Source organism: Apteryx mantelli, chromosome 6 (genome assembly GCF_036417845.1).
Source record: "Apteryx mantelli isolate bAptMan1 chromosome 6, bAptMan1.hap1, whole genome shotgun sequence".
NCBI lineage: Eukaryota > Metazoa > Chordata > Aves > Apterygiformes > Apterygidae > Apteryx > Apteryx mantelli.
The window spans coordinates 37,515,903-37,536,289 of NC_089983.1; the positions used below are offsets into that span (position 1 = coordinate 37,515,903).

At 40.0% G+C, this 20,387-nt stretch overlaps 1 protein-coding gene across 1 annotated transcript in view; it reads right to left on the reverse strand.

Moving 5' to 3' along the window:
* Positions 1–20,387, reverse strand: part of CLASP1 (cytoplasmic linker associated protein 1) — a 197,316-nt gene that overhangs the window by 85,510 nt on the left and 91,419 nt on the right. Inside the window, exons 9-19 of the mRNA XM_067299284.1 lie at positions 14,557–14,709; positions 13,542–13,615; positions 12,730–12,822; positions 11,410–11,555; positions 9,300–9,435; positions 8,500–8,570; positions 7,560–7,619; positions 6,864–6,941; positions 4,892–5,059; positions 4,162–4,211; positions 2,631–2,798 (exon numbers count right to left, since the gene is read on the reverse strand). Coding sequence (XP_067155385.1) covers positions 2,631–2,798; positions 4,162–4,211; positions 4,892–5,059; positions 6,864–6,941; positions 7,560–7,619; positions 8,500–8,570; positions 9,300–9,435; positions 11,410–11,555; positions 12,730–12,822; positions 13,542–13,615; positions 14,557–14,709 — 1,197 coding nt within the window. The remainder of the gene's footprint in view (positions 1–2,630; positions 2,799–4,161; positions 4,212–4,891; positions 5,060–6,863; positions 6,942–7,559; positions 7,620–8,499; positions 8,571–9,299; positions 9,436–11,409; positions 11,556–12,729; positions 12,823–13,541; positions 13,616–14,556; positions 14,710–20,387) is intronic.

Sequence of the window (20,387 nt, forward strand, 5' to 3'; positions counted from 1 at the left end):
AATGCATCAGTAATAGGAGGGAAGAAACCACACACCCCACAACAACACGGTGGCACTTCTCAGAACACCACATTCTACTACAAGCGAGGAGATGAACACGGTCCCACAAGACAGTAACAGATCCCTTGAGAAGAGACTTGCAACAGGAAAAAATGGGCTTGTAGGGGGGTTTCCTCTTCATTATGCGTAAGGAGGCCTTGTTTTCAATCCCTGTCTACCTCAAAAGTGATTTCCCAGTGATCTTTTTTGCTTGAGAAGTGAGAAATAAAGAACAAGCTTTGACAAAGAGCCAGAGAACCGGACTGGGAGCCCTCCCAAACTACTAGGCTCAGTGTGCCTTCTCTTGAAAAAAAGCTTTTCCTTCAACTGTCTTAGATATATGCCATCTTACTTAGACAGTTATCAAGAAAAAGAGAGTGCTCAGGTTTAAAGAGGATGAATAAATATTCCTTCCCTAGAGATCATTGTTTACTGCCCTCATTTTTCTGCCATGTGATCACCTCTTGCTGCCCAGTCTCCTCCTGAAAGCATTTGGCAGTTGAGACCTGAGCTTTGGATGGAAAAACACAGCAAACCTTTACACATCGTGGAGCTGGAAAACACAAGCCCTTTTTTTTATCTGTGCGCAGGTCACCTTCAACCAAAAGCACCTTTTTAAATACGGAGACCCACATACAACACTGTGATCAGAAGTCAGCCATAACACCAGAATAGTGCCTATTAGCAGGCAAGAGCTCGGAGAGGAAGGGAAGAATAACCCCATGGCATCAAAATGAGCAGAACAACCATGCAACACTTCATGCAGATCACCAGTGAACACAGATGAGAACCAGATAACACTGAGAACAGAGACCAGGTAGGGGTGGTACGACTGTAGACACACCTCAGTTACACAGAGAGACTGCTTACCCTCGGTTTTAGTGGTAGTACCATCTTTAGGCAAATTAAAAAAAAAAAAAATAAGGAAAGGATTAATAGGGAAGAATCAGTACAAACAGAGAAATGAAAGGGAAAAGGAAGTTTGATTAAGCAGCAAATCAAAGCTTGAAGCATCTGGAGAACATATTTAAGTTTTTTTTAAATCCTACAATAACACTAAACTTTGCTAAATCCCATTTTGCTTGTCTCAACATTACTTTCATGGAAATACGTAGGTAACAAACTTCCTTACTAGTTCAAAGGGGAACAGAATCCTTCAGGTATAACCATATGTTTGCATTATTTAAAGAAACAAGCAGAGTGCATTTGCTGCATTTTCTCCTACAGTCTGCCTTAAGCGTGAGGCTGACACTCTATTCACAGTCCTCTGGCAAGAAGCAAAGCCAGCTTCAACAGTTCATTCCCCTCTACTCCCCTCTTCCTCATGACATAGGACTGTCTTAAAGCGGTTTTGCCACTGAAGCCAGTATATAGAGCAACTAAAAATGGCTGCAATTGGAAGCTTTGAAAACACACTTATATGCAACCAGCTCCATAATCTGTATTAAGTTTTCACTGCAATGCATCAAGAATGAACAATCAACTTAAACCATGATAAAAACTATCACACAACTTCTGAACCAAATACAACCAACAGATTTAAGCCAAGATAAAAGATTTTAGATGCAAGAGAAACCTATTTGTAAAAGGAATCTATAGAAAGCATCCTATATAATTCACAAAACGTTTTCACATCAGACTAAAGAATAAATGCTCTACACTAAGGAGAAGTACTTTTCATCTGATTCAGTAAAGGCTTAATCTACACAGCTTAAATCAGGATCAGTGATTCTGATACCAACCAGGCATCTAATTCTCTTCACTCTTATAAAGATAAATCAGTGAAAACTTTGGAATTAGATCAGTATGAAACCAGCAGAATGAGAAACCAGCTCAGGTGCTCAGCACTGTCTGGGACACACCTAGGCTCATGAAACCAAGTTGAAGCTAAGAACATACTGTCAATCACCACCTTGCATTTCCTCCTTCAGCCAGGTGGCAACAGCACACCTCCAGAAGAAAAGAGTCAAATACAAACTTTGTCCTCAGAAAAATGGGGGCACCTGACAATGCCGTACAGTGCTTAGAGAAAACAACATAACACGGTTATAATCCAAACAGAGCCAGCCTAAGGAATGGATAGTTATGTCCTTACTGTATAGTGAAATGAAAAGGCCTAATTCCTCCCTAACTTCTACAACTCTTTTCTGTTTTGTAAAAGAGAAAGTGATCAAACTCAACCAAGATGTAGTATGCAAAGCATAAAATGAACCATGGAAAACCAGTCTCAGGGAAGGAGGGAAGGAAGAGAAGGAGGTGACACGTCAGAAAGGAATTGAAAAGTATTCTCCTCGACAGTATCACAGAAGCAGAATAGTAACTTTTTCCCCAGAAAGAAAAGTGAGACAGAGAAAGACTATCAAAGCGACTAAAAAAAAAAAAAAAAAAAGAGTGCTTGTAAGTATTATATACCTTTGCAAGTTTTTACCTTAATCCCAAAGTGCAGAGACCATGTCCTGATGATGGAGAGCTGGTAGGTATCTCAGAGATATGCTTCTCTAATTAGAGTTTAATATTCAAACCAAACTACCTAGGCACTTCCTGGTAGTAAAGAAAACTAACTGCAACTGTAGAAGAATATGTAGATTTACCTAGTGATGCATATGAGCCTGGGGGCAAGGCTGCAGCAGAACTGAAGGGGGTAGATGCTCCAGATGTCACTTTTGACTTGGCACTAGCTGCTGCGTTCACGTCAACATCACTGCGGGATCGCTGCAGAGATCCTGGTGTTGACACAGATTTTGTACTTACTGTAGATGCTGCAGATGGGGGTGTGAAACAAAATAAAGAATCAAGATTAATTTTTTGAGCTGTGTGCTTCAAAATGGTCTGTCAAGCAATTTAGTATACTGTTTTTATTGTGGGCTCTCTGCACAGCTTTATGCTGGCACTGGAATACCTCATCTAAGGCTGCCTTATCAGGACAAGATGGGCTTCTGCACCCTGCCTGCAAAGATATTTCAATGCTGACCCAGAGTCACCTCTAAAAATTTTTATCAGATACTAGCCTAGACACTGAGATCAAAAAAGCTGCCAAGGTAAATAACACAGGAATTTCTAACAGGACCTAGCTGAGAACACTCAGCCACAACACCCATCATCAGCTGGTAAGCAGCTGGCCAAAACAGACCTGCAGGTCAATTAGCCCAGGTCCTACGCTTTGCTGGAGGTTCTGCTAACATCCTTCCAACCACCTCACTTGTTGATGTTTCCCCTCTTAAGTTTGAGGCTCGTCTATTCAGCTGAAAACATTTATCTGTGTGTGCATAATCAAATAAGCTCTATCTCAACCTCACCTTGAATCAAAAGTCTCAATAGGATGTATTATATGCACAAGCCAGCTAGAACCCAATCTTAGTGTTGGTAGAAGAGAATATGCTTTCTTCTACATCTGACCAAGGCACTGTGTGTTATATTCTGTATTAAAATCTACTTTTCAGATTACTGCAAGCATTTAGTAAAGACAGAACAGTTGTCTGTACTTGGCAATATAGAGGTCAGAGATATATAGGCTTGGGTATATGGAGTAAGAAAAATAAGCATAGCTACTAAAAAGATTCATTCTTACACATTCCCATTGTGTCATTGCACTTAAGTCTCCTATGGTGAAGTAACATTAGCCATCTTGGCTGCACCTAAATATTCCAAACAGATTAACAACAGGTGGAATTTAACACTGTAGGACTTGTGTGCAGATGTCGTCTCCAATAAATACTGAAACCACAGAAAATAAACGAGAGAAAAAAAATAAAGCTTACTGGACAACCAGTCCATGTAGCTGTATGTCCTAGCTTCAGCAGCAGTTTACTCCAGCTGCTGCACAGCTAAATAACCTACCTTGGCTGTGATTCTCAAGCCTTTCTAGCCTTCCCTTCAGAGGCACAAGCAAAAACAGATTTATCAACTTTCAAAAGCACCATTATGTCAGCAGTCAATGTACAGAATGAGGCATATGACCCAGAACCAATTCAAAAGTTTTATGTAATAAGGTATCATTTTTAAGGAGCATTAAACAGTGATCAAAATTGTCCTTTGCACATTAAGTTGTCCGAAATTCTTGTTCTACTTCATCATGTTTCCTCAGTAACACCCCACTGCATTTTTCCCAGCTCCTATTCTCACCTCTAGATGCAGTGCTTCCAGTAGGACTTCTTTTGGCAGACAATGGACGGCTAGAAGTTAATATAAATATTTATTAAAACAAAAATGGTATTTCAGAGTCACCAGTAACAGTGCTACTCTGTTCAAGTACACTGTTGAGTTAATAGAAAATTAGTTATACACATGAACAGACTAACAAAGCTTGTTGTTTAAGCATAAATACAGCACCACCATAAAATTCTTTATAAAAGCACCAAGAAAAAATACACTATGTACATTACCTGAACAAGGTTTTTTTGTTGTTTTTTTGTTTTTAAGAGCACTTTTTGCAGATTTTAAAATTTTTATCAGGAGGTTGTAGTTTAGTCTTTTTTTTTTCCCCTTATATGGAAAGAGGTAAACTTGTACCTCTAGGATTAATGCTAAACAAAGAATTTCAAACCAAGCATACCTGGAAGCAATGACTAACAGTGTGTGAGCACAAAAAGCCTCCTAAAAATTGTATAGAGTCAAGATAATGATTTTTTAAAAGCTGGTAATGGGTTTTCCTGGCTTTCTATTTTAATACACTGTTAGCTAAAAAGGAAATAAATTTGGGGAAGCAGAAGTGTTGAGGCTAAAGGATGACTAAATGAGACACAAGCATAACCATGGAAATGGTACCCAAAGCAACACGATGGCTTCCTCCAATTCAATGGACCTATCTGCAGTTCTTTAGACTAATAAGAGGTAGTGACACCAGCAGACTTACTTGAGACTCTCCTGGGAGCTGGAGGAGGAGCGATCCGACTGTGGCAATGACACGATGCTGTCAGAGTTCTTCAAATGAGACTGCAGGGCCTTCTGGTAGGAGGATTCCAGGGTGTGATACAAATGCTCTGCCTCTCGGCTGAAGTGACCATGAAAACCCCAGTAACACCTGCAAATGAGACACAGTGATACTACTGACAATTCCTTGTCATGTTTTAGGGGGTCAGTGGAGCACATACACAGTCAGAGCCCTTACTGCACGGCAGCAGCTCATTAGTCCAATCATTTCAACAGTCTACTGCCCCTGTGATACATCTAAGATTCTGGGTAATACTAGGGGCTGAAGAAGCAGCTCCACAGAAGATAAACCAATTGAAATGAGAGGAACACATCATTTGGCACTTTGTAGAAGCACAAGCAGTCAGAAGACCTTTAATACAGAAGAATTCCTCACATCCCTCCAGCTGTCTACCATACACAGGAGATACTAGCCCCAACTAGACTGACATTAGTTTGGGACTAGCTGCTCTATAGCTATTTCTAAAACAAGTCAAAAGCAGAATGCATTTGCGTGGGCCTGATTCAAAAAAGCACCAGCAGGTGTTGTTTTCTTCTTTAAGTTTAACAAACAGCCCTTTCACAATGCTGCAGAGACAAGGCTTCTGCACTGAGTTGAGGTTGTTGACTGTCTTTTGGGAGGGAAGAAAAATGAAGAAGAGGGAGATAATCTCCATGGACGTCCGATCAGCACCATACTAAAGATGAGAATAAAAAAAGCATTTCAAAATGAGGGAAGAATCCTCTTTGGCCCCCCATCCCGGCTGATGCTAAACACCTTTCGCTCCTGTTACAAATCAATAGGAGTTGAAGGCACTCAGCGCTCTTCAGGAAGCAACTCATGGGCAGTTTCATGAGTAAAATCATTAACTCCAATGAATTAAGAATTGTTTGTGCATGACAGTCCTCAGAAGTCACATGCATTCTCACATCACTAGAAGGAAACAAAAATTTCCATATTACAATCAGCACTGCTAATTAAGAAACACAGGAAAGAAGAATTCAGCATGCTCTCTAAAGCCTCATGTCCTTCTTCTTGCTGCCTGCCCAGCTTACCCAACCACCTGCTGTGAAGTCTCTGCCTACTGTATTTTCACAGTGAAGGAAATGTTCCCTTCTAAAAGGATTTAAACAGTCCTACTGTGAAACACTTCTGCTAGTAACATATTAAGATTAAGAAAAATTTTGTTAATGGGTTTCATATTTTACAGCATTTTCTGAAGAAAAATGTACCTGAAGTCTTCTGTTCTGAGGAGCATTCCTAGCATATCAGCACACTACTGTAACTACAAACATATTATTGAAAGTGCAAGAGATCTTCACAAGAAGAAAATTCATTGCCAATATTAAAGTTTCTTGTAGATGCACACAGATATCTCCCTGTCACAACACATCTCCTTAATTTAGGATACCATTTAGCAGTGTACTAGCACAGCAACTTTCATTTCAACAGCAGCAAATAGCCTAGCCTTGCACTCAGGCAAAATAAGAAGAAAAAAAGGAAAAAATCTATTAGAAATATTAGTATTTTTGCACTAAAAATAAGTCTCAGTTAACCACAAGGAACTCAAATGTCAGAAAGATAGATAAGTATCAGTTCGACTCTAGACTCTTACACACTAATGCTCAGAATAAGTCATACAAGTAAAAAGACAAAATAAAACATTAGGAAAAGAAAGTGAAACTAGCACTACTAGAAAACAAGTAATAAAAATACAGCTGAGCTCACTGTGATCACCTCGTATGACAACTCCTGAAATACACACTCCCATGGAAGCCAGTGGAAGGTTAGCATCCACTGCAGTGAGAACCTACTTGTCTCAGCATCCGTCTCCAACATACAATACCATAGACTTACAGCAAAATAAGGAAAAGAAGCGGAGGAAGAAATGACACCAACAACAGCTTGCACTTACTTTCTTGCCTCTATCCTGGCTTCAGAGTCTGCGTCGTGGATTCCCTTCTTTATTGTTTCCGCTAACACTGATATGTGTCTGAAATATGAAGGAAGCGTTAATCCAGAAAGATGCACTATTTATAGACAAATGACTCCAGTCTGATGATTTTGCCTGGGTCACCAAGAACAGAGGAGTTCATCGCATCCTCTCATTTTCACACAGGCTCCTTTGGAGGTTTTGTTTTCTCATTCTTAAAACTCAGTTTTCTTTCACCCATGCTGCTGACTAGGAAAAGGCAAGCAGTGTTCTTCCAAGGTCAGTCTTTAGTTAGCTATGGAAACAGCCTGGGTATACAAATACTTAACCCTTGAAATAGTCTTGGGCAGTTCGGGGCTAAGGAAATTGGGTCCCAATCTCTTCCCCACAATTTCCTTCACTGTTCATTAGCATGAATTACCATACAATTCTCAAGTGTTCCTGCTAGATGAGGTGAAGGCTGCAACACATGACTTCACATTGTGGTACAAAAGGAAAATCCAGTAGGTTTAGGGATGCATTCAGCCAGGTCTCCCAGGTGTGCCTTTTTGCCACAAAAACATCTCAGAGCTACCTGACACAATCGCACCTCCTGGACCATTCTTTAAGGATCTGTATCATTCTTCCCTGGACATTAGGAGGAGAGAATTAACCCACTCAGTTGTTTTCAGAGCTTACCTTTCTAGGGAGTGAGTTTGCCATTCCTGCAACAGCAAGTCTAAAAATTCGAAACAGCGCCTGAGAGAGGAAATAGGAGAAACGCTGAACTAAGTTAACAGAAGCACTCTGATTCCAACATACCTGCCACTGCACAGTCGTCTTTTGCTATGGAGCTTTGCTGAACATTACAGAATTTGGTAAGGACCCCCAAAAAATATCACCTCTCTGCAAATGCCATCAATAAACAGTCCAAAGTAACTGGAGTCACCTCTCTACAAACAGAAGTCTGAAGAGGGGACTGACATAACAAAACAATCCGAAAAGCTCCATTTTCATTAAACAGGGCAGAAGATCCAAATTAACAATACTTTGTACCTGTTTGCTGAAGCTTCACATGGAAACTTCACATTAGCTTCATATGAAGGCATACCTCTTTAGATTTAGTCTCCCTTCCTCATTTCAAGAAGCTAAGACACAAGTATGCTATGTGACTTGTGCAAGGTCCGTCACAGAAGTCATCAACCACAAAGACCTCCTGTTCAAACTACAACAGAACTGATCTGCAGAGCATGGGCAAAAGCCTCCCAAGAGGTTAGCCCAACTGGAGTACACTTAGACTAGATGTTCTAATGATCCTTTCTGATCTTAAAATCTAACTTCCAGACAGCAGAATATCGCAAAACATGACTTCTACTACTGGCTCAAAGAAAGCATGTCCCTATAATGGCTAGTAGGAGCAAACGGGAACATGTCTGTGAAGGCAGCCAAAATAATATGACATGATTATAACAACATGTAATCACAAAGGTTAGAGATAATTTTTCTTTAATGAAAGGAGTCGTCTTCTCTGCAGTGCTGAGAAGAAACTAATGCCTAAAAAATACATGGGCATTACCAAAAAGTACATGTGAACCTAGTTACTGGTAAACAAGAGAAAAAATTCAAACTAAATGCTCACCTTCTAACGGCAACAGACTTGGAGGTACAATTACTGGTTATGATGGGTATTAGTCGAGGGATGTGCGTATGCTAGAACAAAAACAAACAAACAAAAAAAACCAAAAAACAGGAAGAAAGCTTTACACCACAGTTCTATGGAATGAAAGGGTATTTTCTCCAGCCACCCGAGGCCAGTATGTAAATACTTTGTTGCATTCAATTCTTAAAAACAGAGCTGCTAAATAAAGGAATATTTTAACAAGCATGGACTTTGCATTCGTTTTCTTCTATTGTGACAGGCTCTGACAAGCCAAAGTGCTGAAGTCACTACTGGAGGATCCAAACCATCAGTGGTCACAAATTAAGAGATGCCAAGCAATCTAGGGTTTACCCAGTGCATCACTAGGCAGAAGACTAGGACTCTTGTCCTCCTAATGGAGGACTCTGTCCTCCTAATGGTTTTAGGCAAGAGTCACTGTCCATAAGGAATTTTAGAACATAAAAGAGGGATGGGGCTGTCCTGCAAAACAGATTTAAAACTGATTCAACAAAGAAGTTCACTCACCTCTTTGAGGGGTAGAAAAATCTTATTCTGCAAAGAAGCATTTTTCCTATTGTTTCTACTAATTTTTCTATTTTTACAGGGCTTATTACCTATGATCATCTAAGACAAGACTGCATGACATCTGAGGCAGCCAAGTAGATTAGGTCTTAATGTAATTTTCATTGGAGTTATATTCATATTTTCCCCCACAAGTCTCAGAAATACTGCAGTATTTGGAAGTGATAACATTTTGTTCTCTTTTGACATATACTTACTCGAATGATTAATCTAACTGCTACAACACCAGAAGTGGCCATGACTTTGGCACTATTGGGAATTAGATTAAAAATCGTTGGCATGATGGCTTCTGCCCCATGGTCAAACTTGTTTCCCAAAACTGATGACAAATGTCTGAAAAACAGAATGAAGTCATGCAAGTAAGTGTGCTGAGGATTAACCGAGTCAGAATTTTACAGAACATCTGACATCTAGCTCTTTGCAACTGCCTCTGAAACCAGAGGATGGAGAATGACATATTTCATAAGTAGCTTTTTTTACTTTCATTTCTATGTTTTATGCTTCACGCTTATCTGAAATTTGAGAAACAGTAAATTCAGCTTAAAGCAAGAGATGCAACTAGCACTGCTGAAGGTTTACTGACAAACCAGTGGGACAACGCTGAATGAAAGTATTTTCCTGAACTCATTTGTTCATATCATAGCTTCTCTGAAACTATTTTGCCTTAATATGCATGAATTTCCAAAAGTGCTGTTAAAAACAGTGCAGTGCCCTTACTCTTGAAGCATTTCACATGGTAGCAAAGAATAAACTATTAAAAATAAAAACTAGATCAACCTGAATCAGAAGAAAATATACGCATTTCTGCCTTCATCATTCAGTCCTCCCCTACTCATGGCCTAATAATTACTGCTGGACAGACAGTGCAGGCCTGACCAGAGAAACTGTTCCACTGGTATTTCAGTTTAACCAGAACTCAGATGAAAGGCAAATGTTTCTAACGCAGATATTTCCTATTCTATTTTGCAGCCTCAGAAGCAGCAGGAATATCCTCCCTTCTGCCCCGATCAACGCTTCTGTAATCTAGCAACTGTCTTAAGTACACTGTTTGCATTTTAAAAGTGTATTACAACCAAAAGTAATGTAATTATTACGTGCCTGATTCTTTAGTCCTTCATTTTGATTAAATTCTTCAGTCCCTCAAATGGCCGAAAATGCCAGGGTCTACCTGGGCAGAAAGCTGGCTCATCTTCCAAGTGCTAACATTTTACTGAAGACTTCTGTAAAATCCCAACCTCAGTGAAGTCAGAGTAAGTTCAGCCATGGATTACAGCGACAACTGGATTTTATTACTGTGTTCAAATGCATGTCTAACTTGATAAGATCTTTATGATTTTATGTGGCCCAGCCACACCACTTTTATTTGGCCTCAATTCAGAGAGGAATCTTATTTAGCAAAGCACTTAAACACATGTGTAGTTGCAGACTCACTGCACATTCAATGACAGCTTTGCTTAAATAGCTCTCCTGAGCCAGGGGAGAATCCCTAATTGCGTGAGCGTACTTATTCCCATACGTTGGTAGCAACAACGCACTACCGTTCCATCCTGTGGTCCCTACACAAGGCTTATGCTGAAAACCTATCAAACTCAGAGATGAGAAACCAATAGTACTCAGCTTATTTCACAGCCCCATGTGCAACCTTGCCAGCCACTGAGCACCCTCAGTTCTGACAGCAACTGGTACAACTGAGTGCTCAGTTCTCCAGCCCAAGTTTTTCCCTCCTCACTTACAGAAACATACAACTCATCTAAATCTGAAATCAGAGAATACACTGCAAAGAGTCAAACGCATCTGGACTATGTACCTGCATCAACAATAAAAAGAATTTTCTCTCCTGTCTCTTCTATTAAAAAAGTGACATGCTGGAAATAATGCACCCGACATGTCTATTTCTGTAGTCACCATTTTGTCCATGAATAACTCAAACAGTTCTGGGATTGTGAAAACTAAGTTTCATCATAAATTAATGAAGCAATTCCAGTTAAACATAGTCTAAATGAGATCAGCATCTGATCCAAAATGTGCATGAAGGTTTCTAATTTTAAAGTCTGAAGGCACGGCTTGCTCATTCATTGCATGAATTGCATTGCATGCATCTAGTTCATTTAAACCCCAAGCACAGGTTCACACAACTACAGTCAGTGGCCTACCTGAGCATGGTTTTAAATGAATGTGGCAAAAAGTCACATTCCAACTTTATTTATGCAGTACTAACAGAACAGGTGGCATCCTACATGTGGTTTAACCAGGGTTTGTTCCTTTTTCCTATATCACATTACAAACTTCTTTAGAAAGTTAACTTACCCCAACGTGATACAAGCCTCTCGCACTACTTGAGATCGCAAGTCTTTAGCGGATAATTTAAATGCTCCATCCAAAAGCCGTAAGTGTTGGAAGAAGTTGTCATATTCTGCAGCTCCAGCCAAGAGTAAGGAGCGGATCTTTTTCAGCTGTTAGCACAAGACAAACCAGTGACAGCTAATGAGCAATAAACACAAGCATAGCTATGTTCAGGGCTAATGCTTGGCTTCCAGGGTTCCTGTACCACTACATGTGTTGAGAAACACAGTTCTTAAAGTCATCCAAGCAATTTTACTGCAGATCTTTTATTCAGCTCAGGGTTAACATACTAAATAAGTATTATGGTATTAGCATGTTAGTGATAACTGTTATAGGATTCCAAAAATATTGCACTCATTTAGTCAAACTATATTATTAACCAAAACAGTACTTTTTTAAAGCCATAAAAATAATTTGAAGGGTCTCCTCTATTTAATACCCATTTATTTACAGCATTGTAACATCTTGTGATAAACGTAAAAACTTAGATCCTCTCACATCTGTCTTATTAACAAGATGGCTGGACTTCATGGCCAAGCCTCATACTCAGATTTGAATTATACTGGCTTATATCTAGAATGTCTCCATTGACTTCATTAAAGCAATTATGTGGTTCCACTAGAAGTGGAATCCTGACCCCATCAAAATTGCAAGATTTCTATTAATATTAATGGGACCTCCATTTCACCCTAGAGATGCCCTTTTGGACACCTCCACAGGCCCCCATGTGTACTGGTGGATCAGTGTACAGTGCCTTGATTTAAGCTTGTTATTCAGTTCAGCAAACAATAAAACTGAAGTAAGCTGAATCAGCACAACTTGCCACTTACATCTGTAATATGGGATTTGACAGGCATGTCAAAATTGATATAGCAGTGATGAAAGTCTACAGCGTAGGCAAGGTCCCGGATCAATTTACACCGCTGAAACACAACTCATCTCTGTAAATAAGACTCAAGCTTGACATGCATATAACACGCTTGATTTCCTGCTATCTTGTTCCCCACAAAGAATTTACATACCCTTACTTTTTTAATAAATATGACTTTCTGAACTGCTCTACATTCCCCTTTGCAAAAGTAGGAATGACTTCCCTATAAGCATAGGGATTTTCTGCCACTTCAGGAAGTTTTAAGATGTCTTCCCTAAGCATGCGGCAACATAACAGATTTTCACCACTTAAATTGCACTTTAGCCTTATACTGAGATTCTCCCTTCATAGGATTAAATTTAGTGCAGGAAAACTTCCTATTAAAAGTAGTCATATGTAGGTTCACTACTTACAGCAGATACTCTCTGCTCCCAGTCATGCTTATCATCCGACAATATCTCTCGTATTTTGTTTATGGATTCTTCAAGATCTCGGCTGGAATAAATCTGTAAATTCAAACACAAAGTAGCATCAGGATGCAAAATTTACTCCAGGAAATGAGATCGTTCCCCAACTACATTATGTCCTTTGTCTCTCAGTTCTTAACTATCACATGCAAGCCAGTATTATCCACCAAGGCTGGTACACACATTTCCCACAATCAAAAAATACTAAATGATCACAGGATGCTTAAAAGATCATCTTGTATTATTTTACTATGGCTTCACAATTTGAAGCAGCATTCTTCTAGCCTTAAAAAAATAAATTTAAAATCCAATATGTAATTGGCATCTGCAACACATGAGAACAGTCAATAAGCAAAACTCCTGCTTTGCAGCACAAATAACTAGCTATGTTTTCAGAGCTATTCACCAATGATTATGTACCAGCCTCTGAAAACTCCAAACCACTTTCCACATAAAAGCAAGATTTTGAAAGCTTAACTCTACATTGGCTTTTAAAGGTTGCAGGAGCTAAGAATTTTCTTACTATTAAAACAGGGTCCCACTACATTAGGGCACAGAAGAAAACTAAGCAGTGAAGTTAACCATATTGAAAGTAGATTCACCAGAATAATGCATATATTGCATCAACAGTATAAGATAGGCTAAGTCACAAGCCTGCACTTCAACTCTGGTTAGTGTTCCTGCCTGAACTATCCCAGAGCCTATAGTCATCTTTGCACTGCCTAGTTTGGCATGTTTTAACCTAAATTTCTACTTACCTGAACTGTTGGGACATCCTCAAACGCTTTAATGAAGTCTTCCTCATCCACAGCACCTGCTCCCTCTTTGGCTGCTGACAAATGAAAAAGCCTTTTCAATCTTCTTATCAAGAAAAGAATCAATTAAGAAACCACCAGCTATCAAGGCACCTAATCAGGAGAGAGTTCACTACCCACACAGCCTCAGAGCGCTGCAAATGCAATGAAAACAGAGACAGGGAAATTCAATGCCAGACACAGACTGCACACTCATAGCATCCTTCAACTCCCAGGCACAGAGGGCACACTAAGGAAGTCATTACAGTAGTCGCTCAACAGTTAAGGGACACAGTCTGATAGCTGAAAGGGAATATTTACTTTAATTATAAGGGAGATTTTATTTTAAAGGATTTAATCCTATCTATAATAGATGAAGGTGCAGATCTCCTGACAGTTGTACAAACAGACAAATGATAAGGATGAGAAATAGTCTCTGGAATACTAATCAGATAGAGACTGTTTGATAAAGGGAACTTCCTCCATCTCTATGGGAGTGTTTTATAATCACATTTAGAATTAGTGCTCAGTTTTCTTTTTATATTTTCACTACAGCAAAGATGAAAGGTCTTAGAAGAAAACTAACCTGTCAGTTTTAGATTGCATGAGCTGAAGTTTAACACGTAGCTGTAAGCAACCAGCTTCAGCTACAGAGGTGCAGCTATGAGAGGACAAAATTTCAGGCACTGCAACATTGGCCTGATTTACTCAAAGCCTCTGTGCAGGCTACACCGTTCCAACCTTTCACAAATGCAAAGCGCATTGTGGCAGCACAGGGAATGTTTCCAGATTCACTCTACCAAAATGCATTTGTGGCATTCAGGCAACATACATGCAATGATCTCATAGGGGAAAATTTGTTATTGGATCCTGGGGGTCAGTCTGAAGATTACACAGCTTTAAAAGCCTTGAAATAAGTTCAAGCTTGAACACTGTAAATACTTTACATAAAGGCGATTTATATATGCTATTGCCTTACTTGAAGACTTTGAGCCCAGAGCTGCAGACCCAAGCCTGCGGGCAGTCCCCATCCCAACTCTGCGTGAATTTGAAGGTGCCTTTGAGGACGTAGAGGAGCTAGCTGAGGAAGGTCTGTTCCCATCCACGGAGTCTTCATCATCAAAATTTTTATCTGCCAAAGAAAATCATATTCAACTGTAAGTCTGATGAAGCAAAGATTTCCCAAGCAACATGCCCACCTGACAGCAAGCATGTTGTGTGTTGTAGTGATGCACGGCACAGCTCTGCTCTGCCGGCTCTCATCTTAGCAGCTTCTTCATGCTAGAAATCCAGTTATTCAGGAATGACTGTCAGGCCACTGAGCCCAATCCTTTGCTATTGCGGCTACTACATTTTAAACCTTTCATGAATGTCTCCAGATAAAAAGAATAAGCTACAGGTCTACAGCAGAAAGATACAAACCACAGATAATACTTTGGGTGTCTGAAGTCTCAACCTCTTATGTTTACTCCTCTTTGAGAGCTATTTTGCCATGGGCTGTAGTGAAACCAAGAACACAAGCAAATTGTCTGTGAACTCATCTGAAGGATCCAAGAGCGGAGGGGATGAGAAGGAACAGGCTGCCCTTGCACAACCTGCCTGCGCAACACCGAGAACAAGCGGACTAACACAAAAAGATCACACTGCAGCATCTATGCTGCTGATAAACAGACATTTGCCTTTGGCACCATTAATCAGAGTGCCATCCAGTACTACAAATCCACTTTAACTTTAAATGATCTCCAGGGTTTGCCTATAACAAAAAAGCAAAAATTACCTCAAGTCCATAGAAAGGAAGTATTAAGTGAATTAAAACACGCTAAACCCTTTGTGTATATCCAAAGGGAATTGTAGCCTCTACTTCCAAATGTGAACATAAATTAACGTAAAATGAATTACACTCACTTGGATTCTTAGTGAAGGTCACTTCAATTCCAGAAGAGTGCTTATATTGCAGTTTTGCACAGCTTAGCTAACCCACTTTAAAAATGGCCTTAGGTTGAAAGGTGACAAATATTTGGACAGCTGATATAGATTGTGTACATAATTTATTAAGGCTAGAAAAACCACCTCAGTTCCCATCAAATAGCTTTCAACACTGACACTTCATTCAAGATTTAAGACCTGCTCCATCCATGCCTATCTCTATCCGGGCAATCCAAGGAATCTACCTACCCCTCCACCTATTCCAGGAATATTTCCTTTGCAAAATTTCATTCAGTCAACAATTCAAGCAGGTGCTTTAATCCATCTCTAGTCAGGAAAGCACCTGGGAAAGTCTGAGCACAAACACAGGCTCCTAGATGGAAACTGATGAATGAAATTCAATACACTGAGCTCTCTGAAAGTCAGAAAATAAGTTAATACTACTAAAGACACATCCCTGTGGAAAGCACACACAAAAAAAAAAAGCAAAAAAGGGGGGAAAAAAGTCTGTATAGTCTTGAGCTTAACAGCCTTAAGGAGTTTTTTTCTCGCCAAAATGGTATCGGCTCATTAATAGCTAGACACAGAACTGCTACAGATCAAAAAAACCACATTTCCAATACACACGTGATTGTATACTCCAATCAAAGTACAGCACTGAAATAAACAGCACCCAGTTTAAGAGAGGAGGCCAAGGACATCTCTACACCATTAATTTTGATATTCAGAAAGGCCTGGAATATGGAAAGGACTAGAAAAAGTAACATCTAAAGAAAAAAAAAGCGAGTAATGCCAAGTATCTTGGACTGCTGTTCAGGCAAAACACCAAGACAAGCGAACATGTGAACTTTAACATCAGAAAAAATTTAAGGTCACACAGCTAAGGAAAATATAAGCCATATTTAGGATGTGAGATCTACCTTAACACAGTGCCCTAAGGTGGCTATGGAGATTGTACTACCATCCTGTTTGACACTGGTAATGTTCTGTCCTGACATACATAATAATTCAAAAATAAGACGGATAATTTGAAAAGAGCTCAGAGAAGAGCCATGAGAATGATTAAAGGATTGGAAAATATGATTTTAATTAAATTAAATGGAAGTTCACTGCAGGGGATTATTTATGCAGGGGATATTTAGCCTGACGAGGCTTAACAAGTTGCTTGATTATATTCTGTGTTAACATAGCACTAAAGATTTATTAGTGTAGTTTTTCAACATGATTTATTAGTATTGTTTTTCTAGCTAATAGAAAATACACAACAAGGCAACCTGCTTGGAGTTAAAACCAGAGATCAAACTCAGTGAATTGCCTTTTCTTTTAAAAAAATTTTATGCAATTAATCACTGGAACCACTATCTAAGAGATGTGTCACGCAGTGAATTCTACAACAGTACGTTCTTAAAAATCAAAATTGAATGATTTGTTTTTCCAAATAGATATACTCTAGTTCAAGCAGGAATTAATTCAAAAGTGTTCTTCAGTAAGAGTTGCACAGGTAGATTACAACGGACTTCAAAACCTGTAATTCCTGAATCCTCTATCTAGCAAGGGGTTTAAGTGAAGCAGATAGACTTGTGCAGATCTTGAACAAAACTTTAGGAAAAATTTACCCCAATTACATTTATTTCAAAAGCCTGTATATAGGTATTAAGCAAATACTTACCATATATACTACCAGCTAAGAGAAAGTCATCATCATATTCAGAACAGCAAATACTTTATTACTTCAAAAACACTTTCATCCGGTAACAGAATTCTACATCAGCTGCATTACAGGCTAAATGGTGTCTAAACTCAAATCCTCTCTCTGCAATTTTAAAAACTCAGCCCTCCAAATGCAGAAAAGGGTGTGGTTTGCTATTTCACATAATAAATAGAAATCAGAAAAACAGACAGAAGATTTCATTTCTATAGCATTATAGTAATTAATTCAACTATCATTTTAGTTTAAGCAGGCTTTCCTGAGTATTAGCTAGCAAAAAATCCCAAAAATTCCCAAATGCACCAACCAACAGTTTAGTGTATGTTTAAGTTACAATCATGTCTTCCTATTAAAAGTCTGCAAAATAAGCATTAAAAAAGTATTTATCTAATTGGAATATCCTTCAATAACCAAACAGCATTTTCTTATCTGAAAACTGCAGACCACCCCAGTCACATTTAGAGCTGCACATGAAGCCTTTCAGCAGCACGTGTGTCGGACAGGAAGAGAAACAAAGAACAGAAAGAAACCTGAACATGGAGTTCGGAAAATGAGAGGAAAAACAAGCTACTACACATTATCATTAAAAAGGCTTTTTTTAAATCATTGACTTCTGATCACAATAGTTATTTGAACTAGGATCATATTTTTTGCAGTTCATCTGCAAATCACGAGGTGCCAAATTCGACATGGGTTTAAGTCTACTGACTCCAGGAGAGACGTGGAGAGGAATCAGCACCACATCCTAACATTAAATAACCTCTGATATACTCCCATCCTATGATTCCCCCCCATGCTCGCTAATGAAGGACATATAGCACTTGCCGCCAGAGACGAGCTCTTATACGAGGCCTTTGTCTGCTCGCTAATCTGCTTTCTCTTAGAGAAACAGAGCGCACAGTTTTTTCCAATTCCTTCACCATATTTAAGAAGAAAAAAAAATTGCTTACAGGTACATATCCTTTTGCAAATAAGCTTCCTCAACATTCCTTCATATTTTCCATAGCGCGCCCAGATGTAACAGTGCTTCACAGAGAGCCGTGGCTTTCAGTCCAGGACATAATCAATCATTGCCCCTCGCATTCATTAAGCTTGCTGTCTTCACACATGGATTTAAACAGCTATGGCTTCAGTCCTGTTTATACCGCTGCGGCTCTGCAGGATCCACATCAACACCCATTTTAGCCCAGGAAACTTCAGGTCACTTCTAGGAAGGAAATTCCCTGCTAGTGAGGGGCACAAATAATCCGTGATGAAGACGAGCCGGCTCTGGCGTGCTGGGCTGGCTTGCGCTAGGATCCAGCCTGACTTTATCCCCTGGGAAGCGCTAACAGGAGCATCTCAACAGCTGTCATCGTTTGTCCATGATGAATAAATTTAGTCATTATTCATTTTAAAACGTAACCCCTTCAGGTCTGGGCAAGGTGTAAAACGAGAGGAAGAGACGGGAGAGGGAACCACAGCAAATAAGGGCCTGCGTTTTCCATACCTGAACTGTCAGCCTGGGACCTTTTAAAGCAAAGTAATCGAGTCTCAAATGTCTCTTCCAATGAAATGAAATGCTTTCCGGCTCTTAAAAACTTGATGATGTTAGATTTAAATCTTTTCGTTCTTTAAAATCTTCTTTTAATTCTTTTAGTCCTTTACCTGATTTAGACAAGAGAGCTACTGTTTGGTGACTACGAATTAGAAAGAAAAGCTCATGCCTGTTCCTAATGAAGATGCCCCACTCTAGTGTTCAGACCCGACTCTGCAAGGTCCTAAACCCACTCTAGCCCTGATGTGCCCATTTATCACATGCCCCATGTCCAAGCATCATCGCAGCTGAAGGGGGACCAGCAACTGCCAAGATTTCCTTTTACAGCCCATACCAATTTGATGTTTTCTTTAAACAATCATGCATTAAAATATAACCAGGTAAATCTCCTTTGTGACATCTAAACAGACTGAAGCAAAGTGGAACCTGTAGATGCTCTGGAAGATTTTTCCATTTTGTTTTCAGCTCCTCATAGCAGGCAACCTGCTTCAGAAATGTTGGCCCAAAGGAAGCTACTGATCTCCATTGTGTTTTAAAAACCATGTACAAAGATACTGTAAAAATGGCTACAAAAAATATAAAGTAAAGACATTTTCACCTATAAATCACTCTTAAAAGAGGACAGCTTTGAGTTGGTTGTGCAAAAGCTTTACTATTTGGCTCCCTGGCACCTCCTGTGAAATGCATTAGCTGTTTTTTGCTCAAGTATTAACAAATAGACTGCATCTCTTTCTCAAGTTGCCTTTCAGGTGCAGGTGAAGCTAGACAGCACAGGAGAAACTTGCTTTCCTTCCCACCCTCCACATTGCACGTGTCCTGCACCAGGAGCACTTATTTGACTGCTGGAGCTGAAATACATTTCAGCATATCAAAATCCCACGCTCAACACAACCAGGTGCTGAACTCTGAAGCTTTGAGAGCATGCAGTAAATGTACCGGCCGCATAGCATGCAAAGCCACCGATGCCAAAGGCCACACGGTCCATCTCTCAGACCCCTCCTTACTATCCTTTTTGCTAGGCACGACCCCATGTGCACTGGCTAACCCTTTTCAGACGCATGCCCCTCGGACATCTCAGCCTGTGCCCTCCCTCAAGGCTGGTGTCTGACATCCCCGTCTCGGCCCGAGACTCCCCGAGGACACGAGCAGCTTGTCACTCCACAACGTGGATGTCACACCAGCCTCCACGCAAAACAGCTTTCTCTGTGAAACCTATGAGTGGCTTAGCTGTAAGCCTGTGCAGCTCCAATGTCTATAGTTATTGTGTGGGTTTCTTTGGGAAAACGAATTTATAAACATACTAAAGATAAAGGAGCAAGTATACTCTCCTCAGCAAGACTGAACTTTTAAAAGCAAAGGAGTCACAGCCACAAGAACCACCACCTGGGCACAGCACGTGGTTACAGTTTCTCGCTGGGCCATCTCCCACCATTTCCCAGCTGCTGTTTTTTCCCCTGTCCACAGGTCCTGCCCTTCCTTCCCCACCCTCCAAATCGGGCAGAGTATTTTGGGTCTTTCAAACCTCGTCCACTCGGGCTCAGCGACGCAGCACAGCCCTTGTAGCGCTGCCACTGGTCTCTGCATAGCTCCAGCTCTCCCAGGCTTATCCAGCAACCAGCCCCATCCCCACACCACCCCC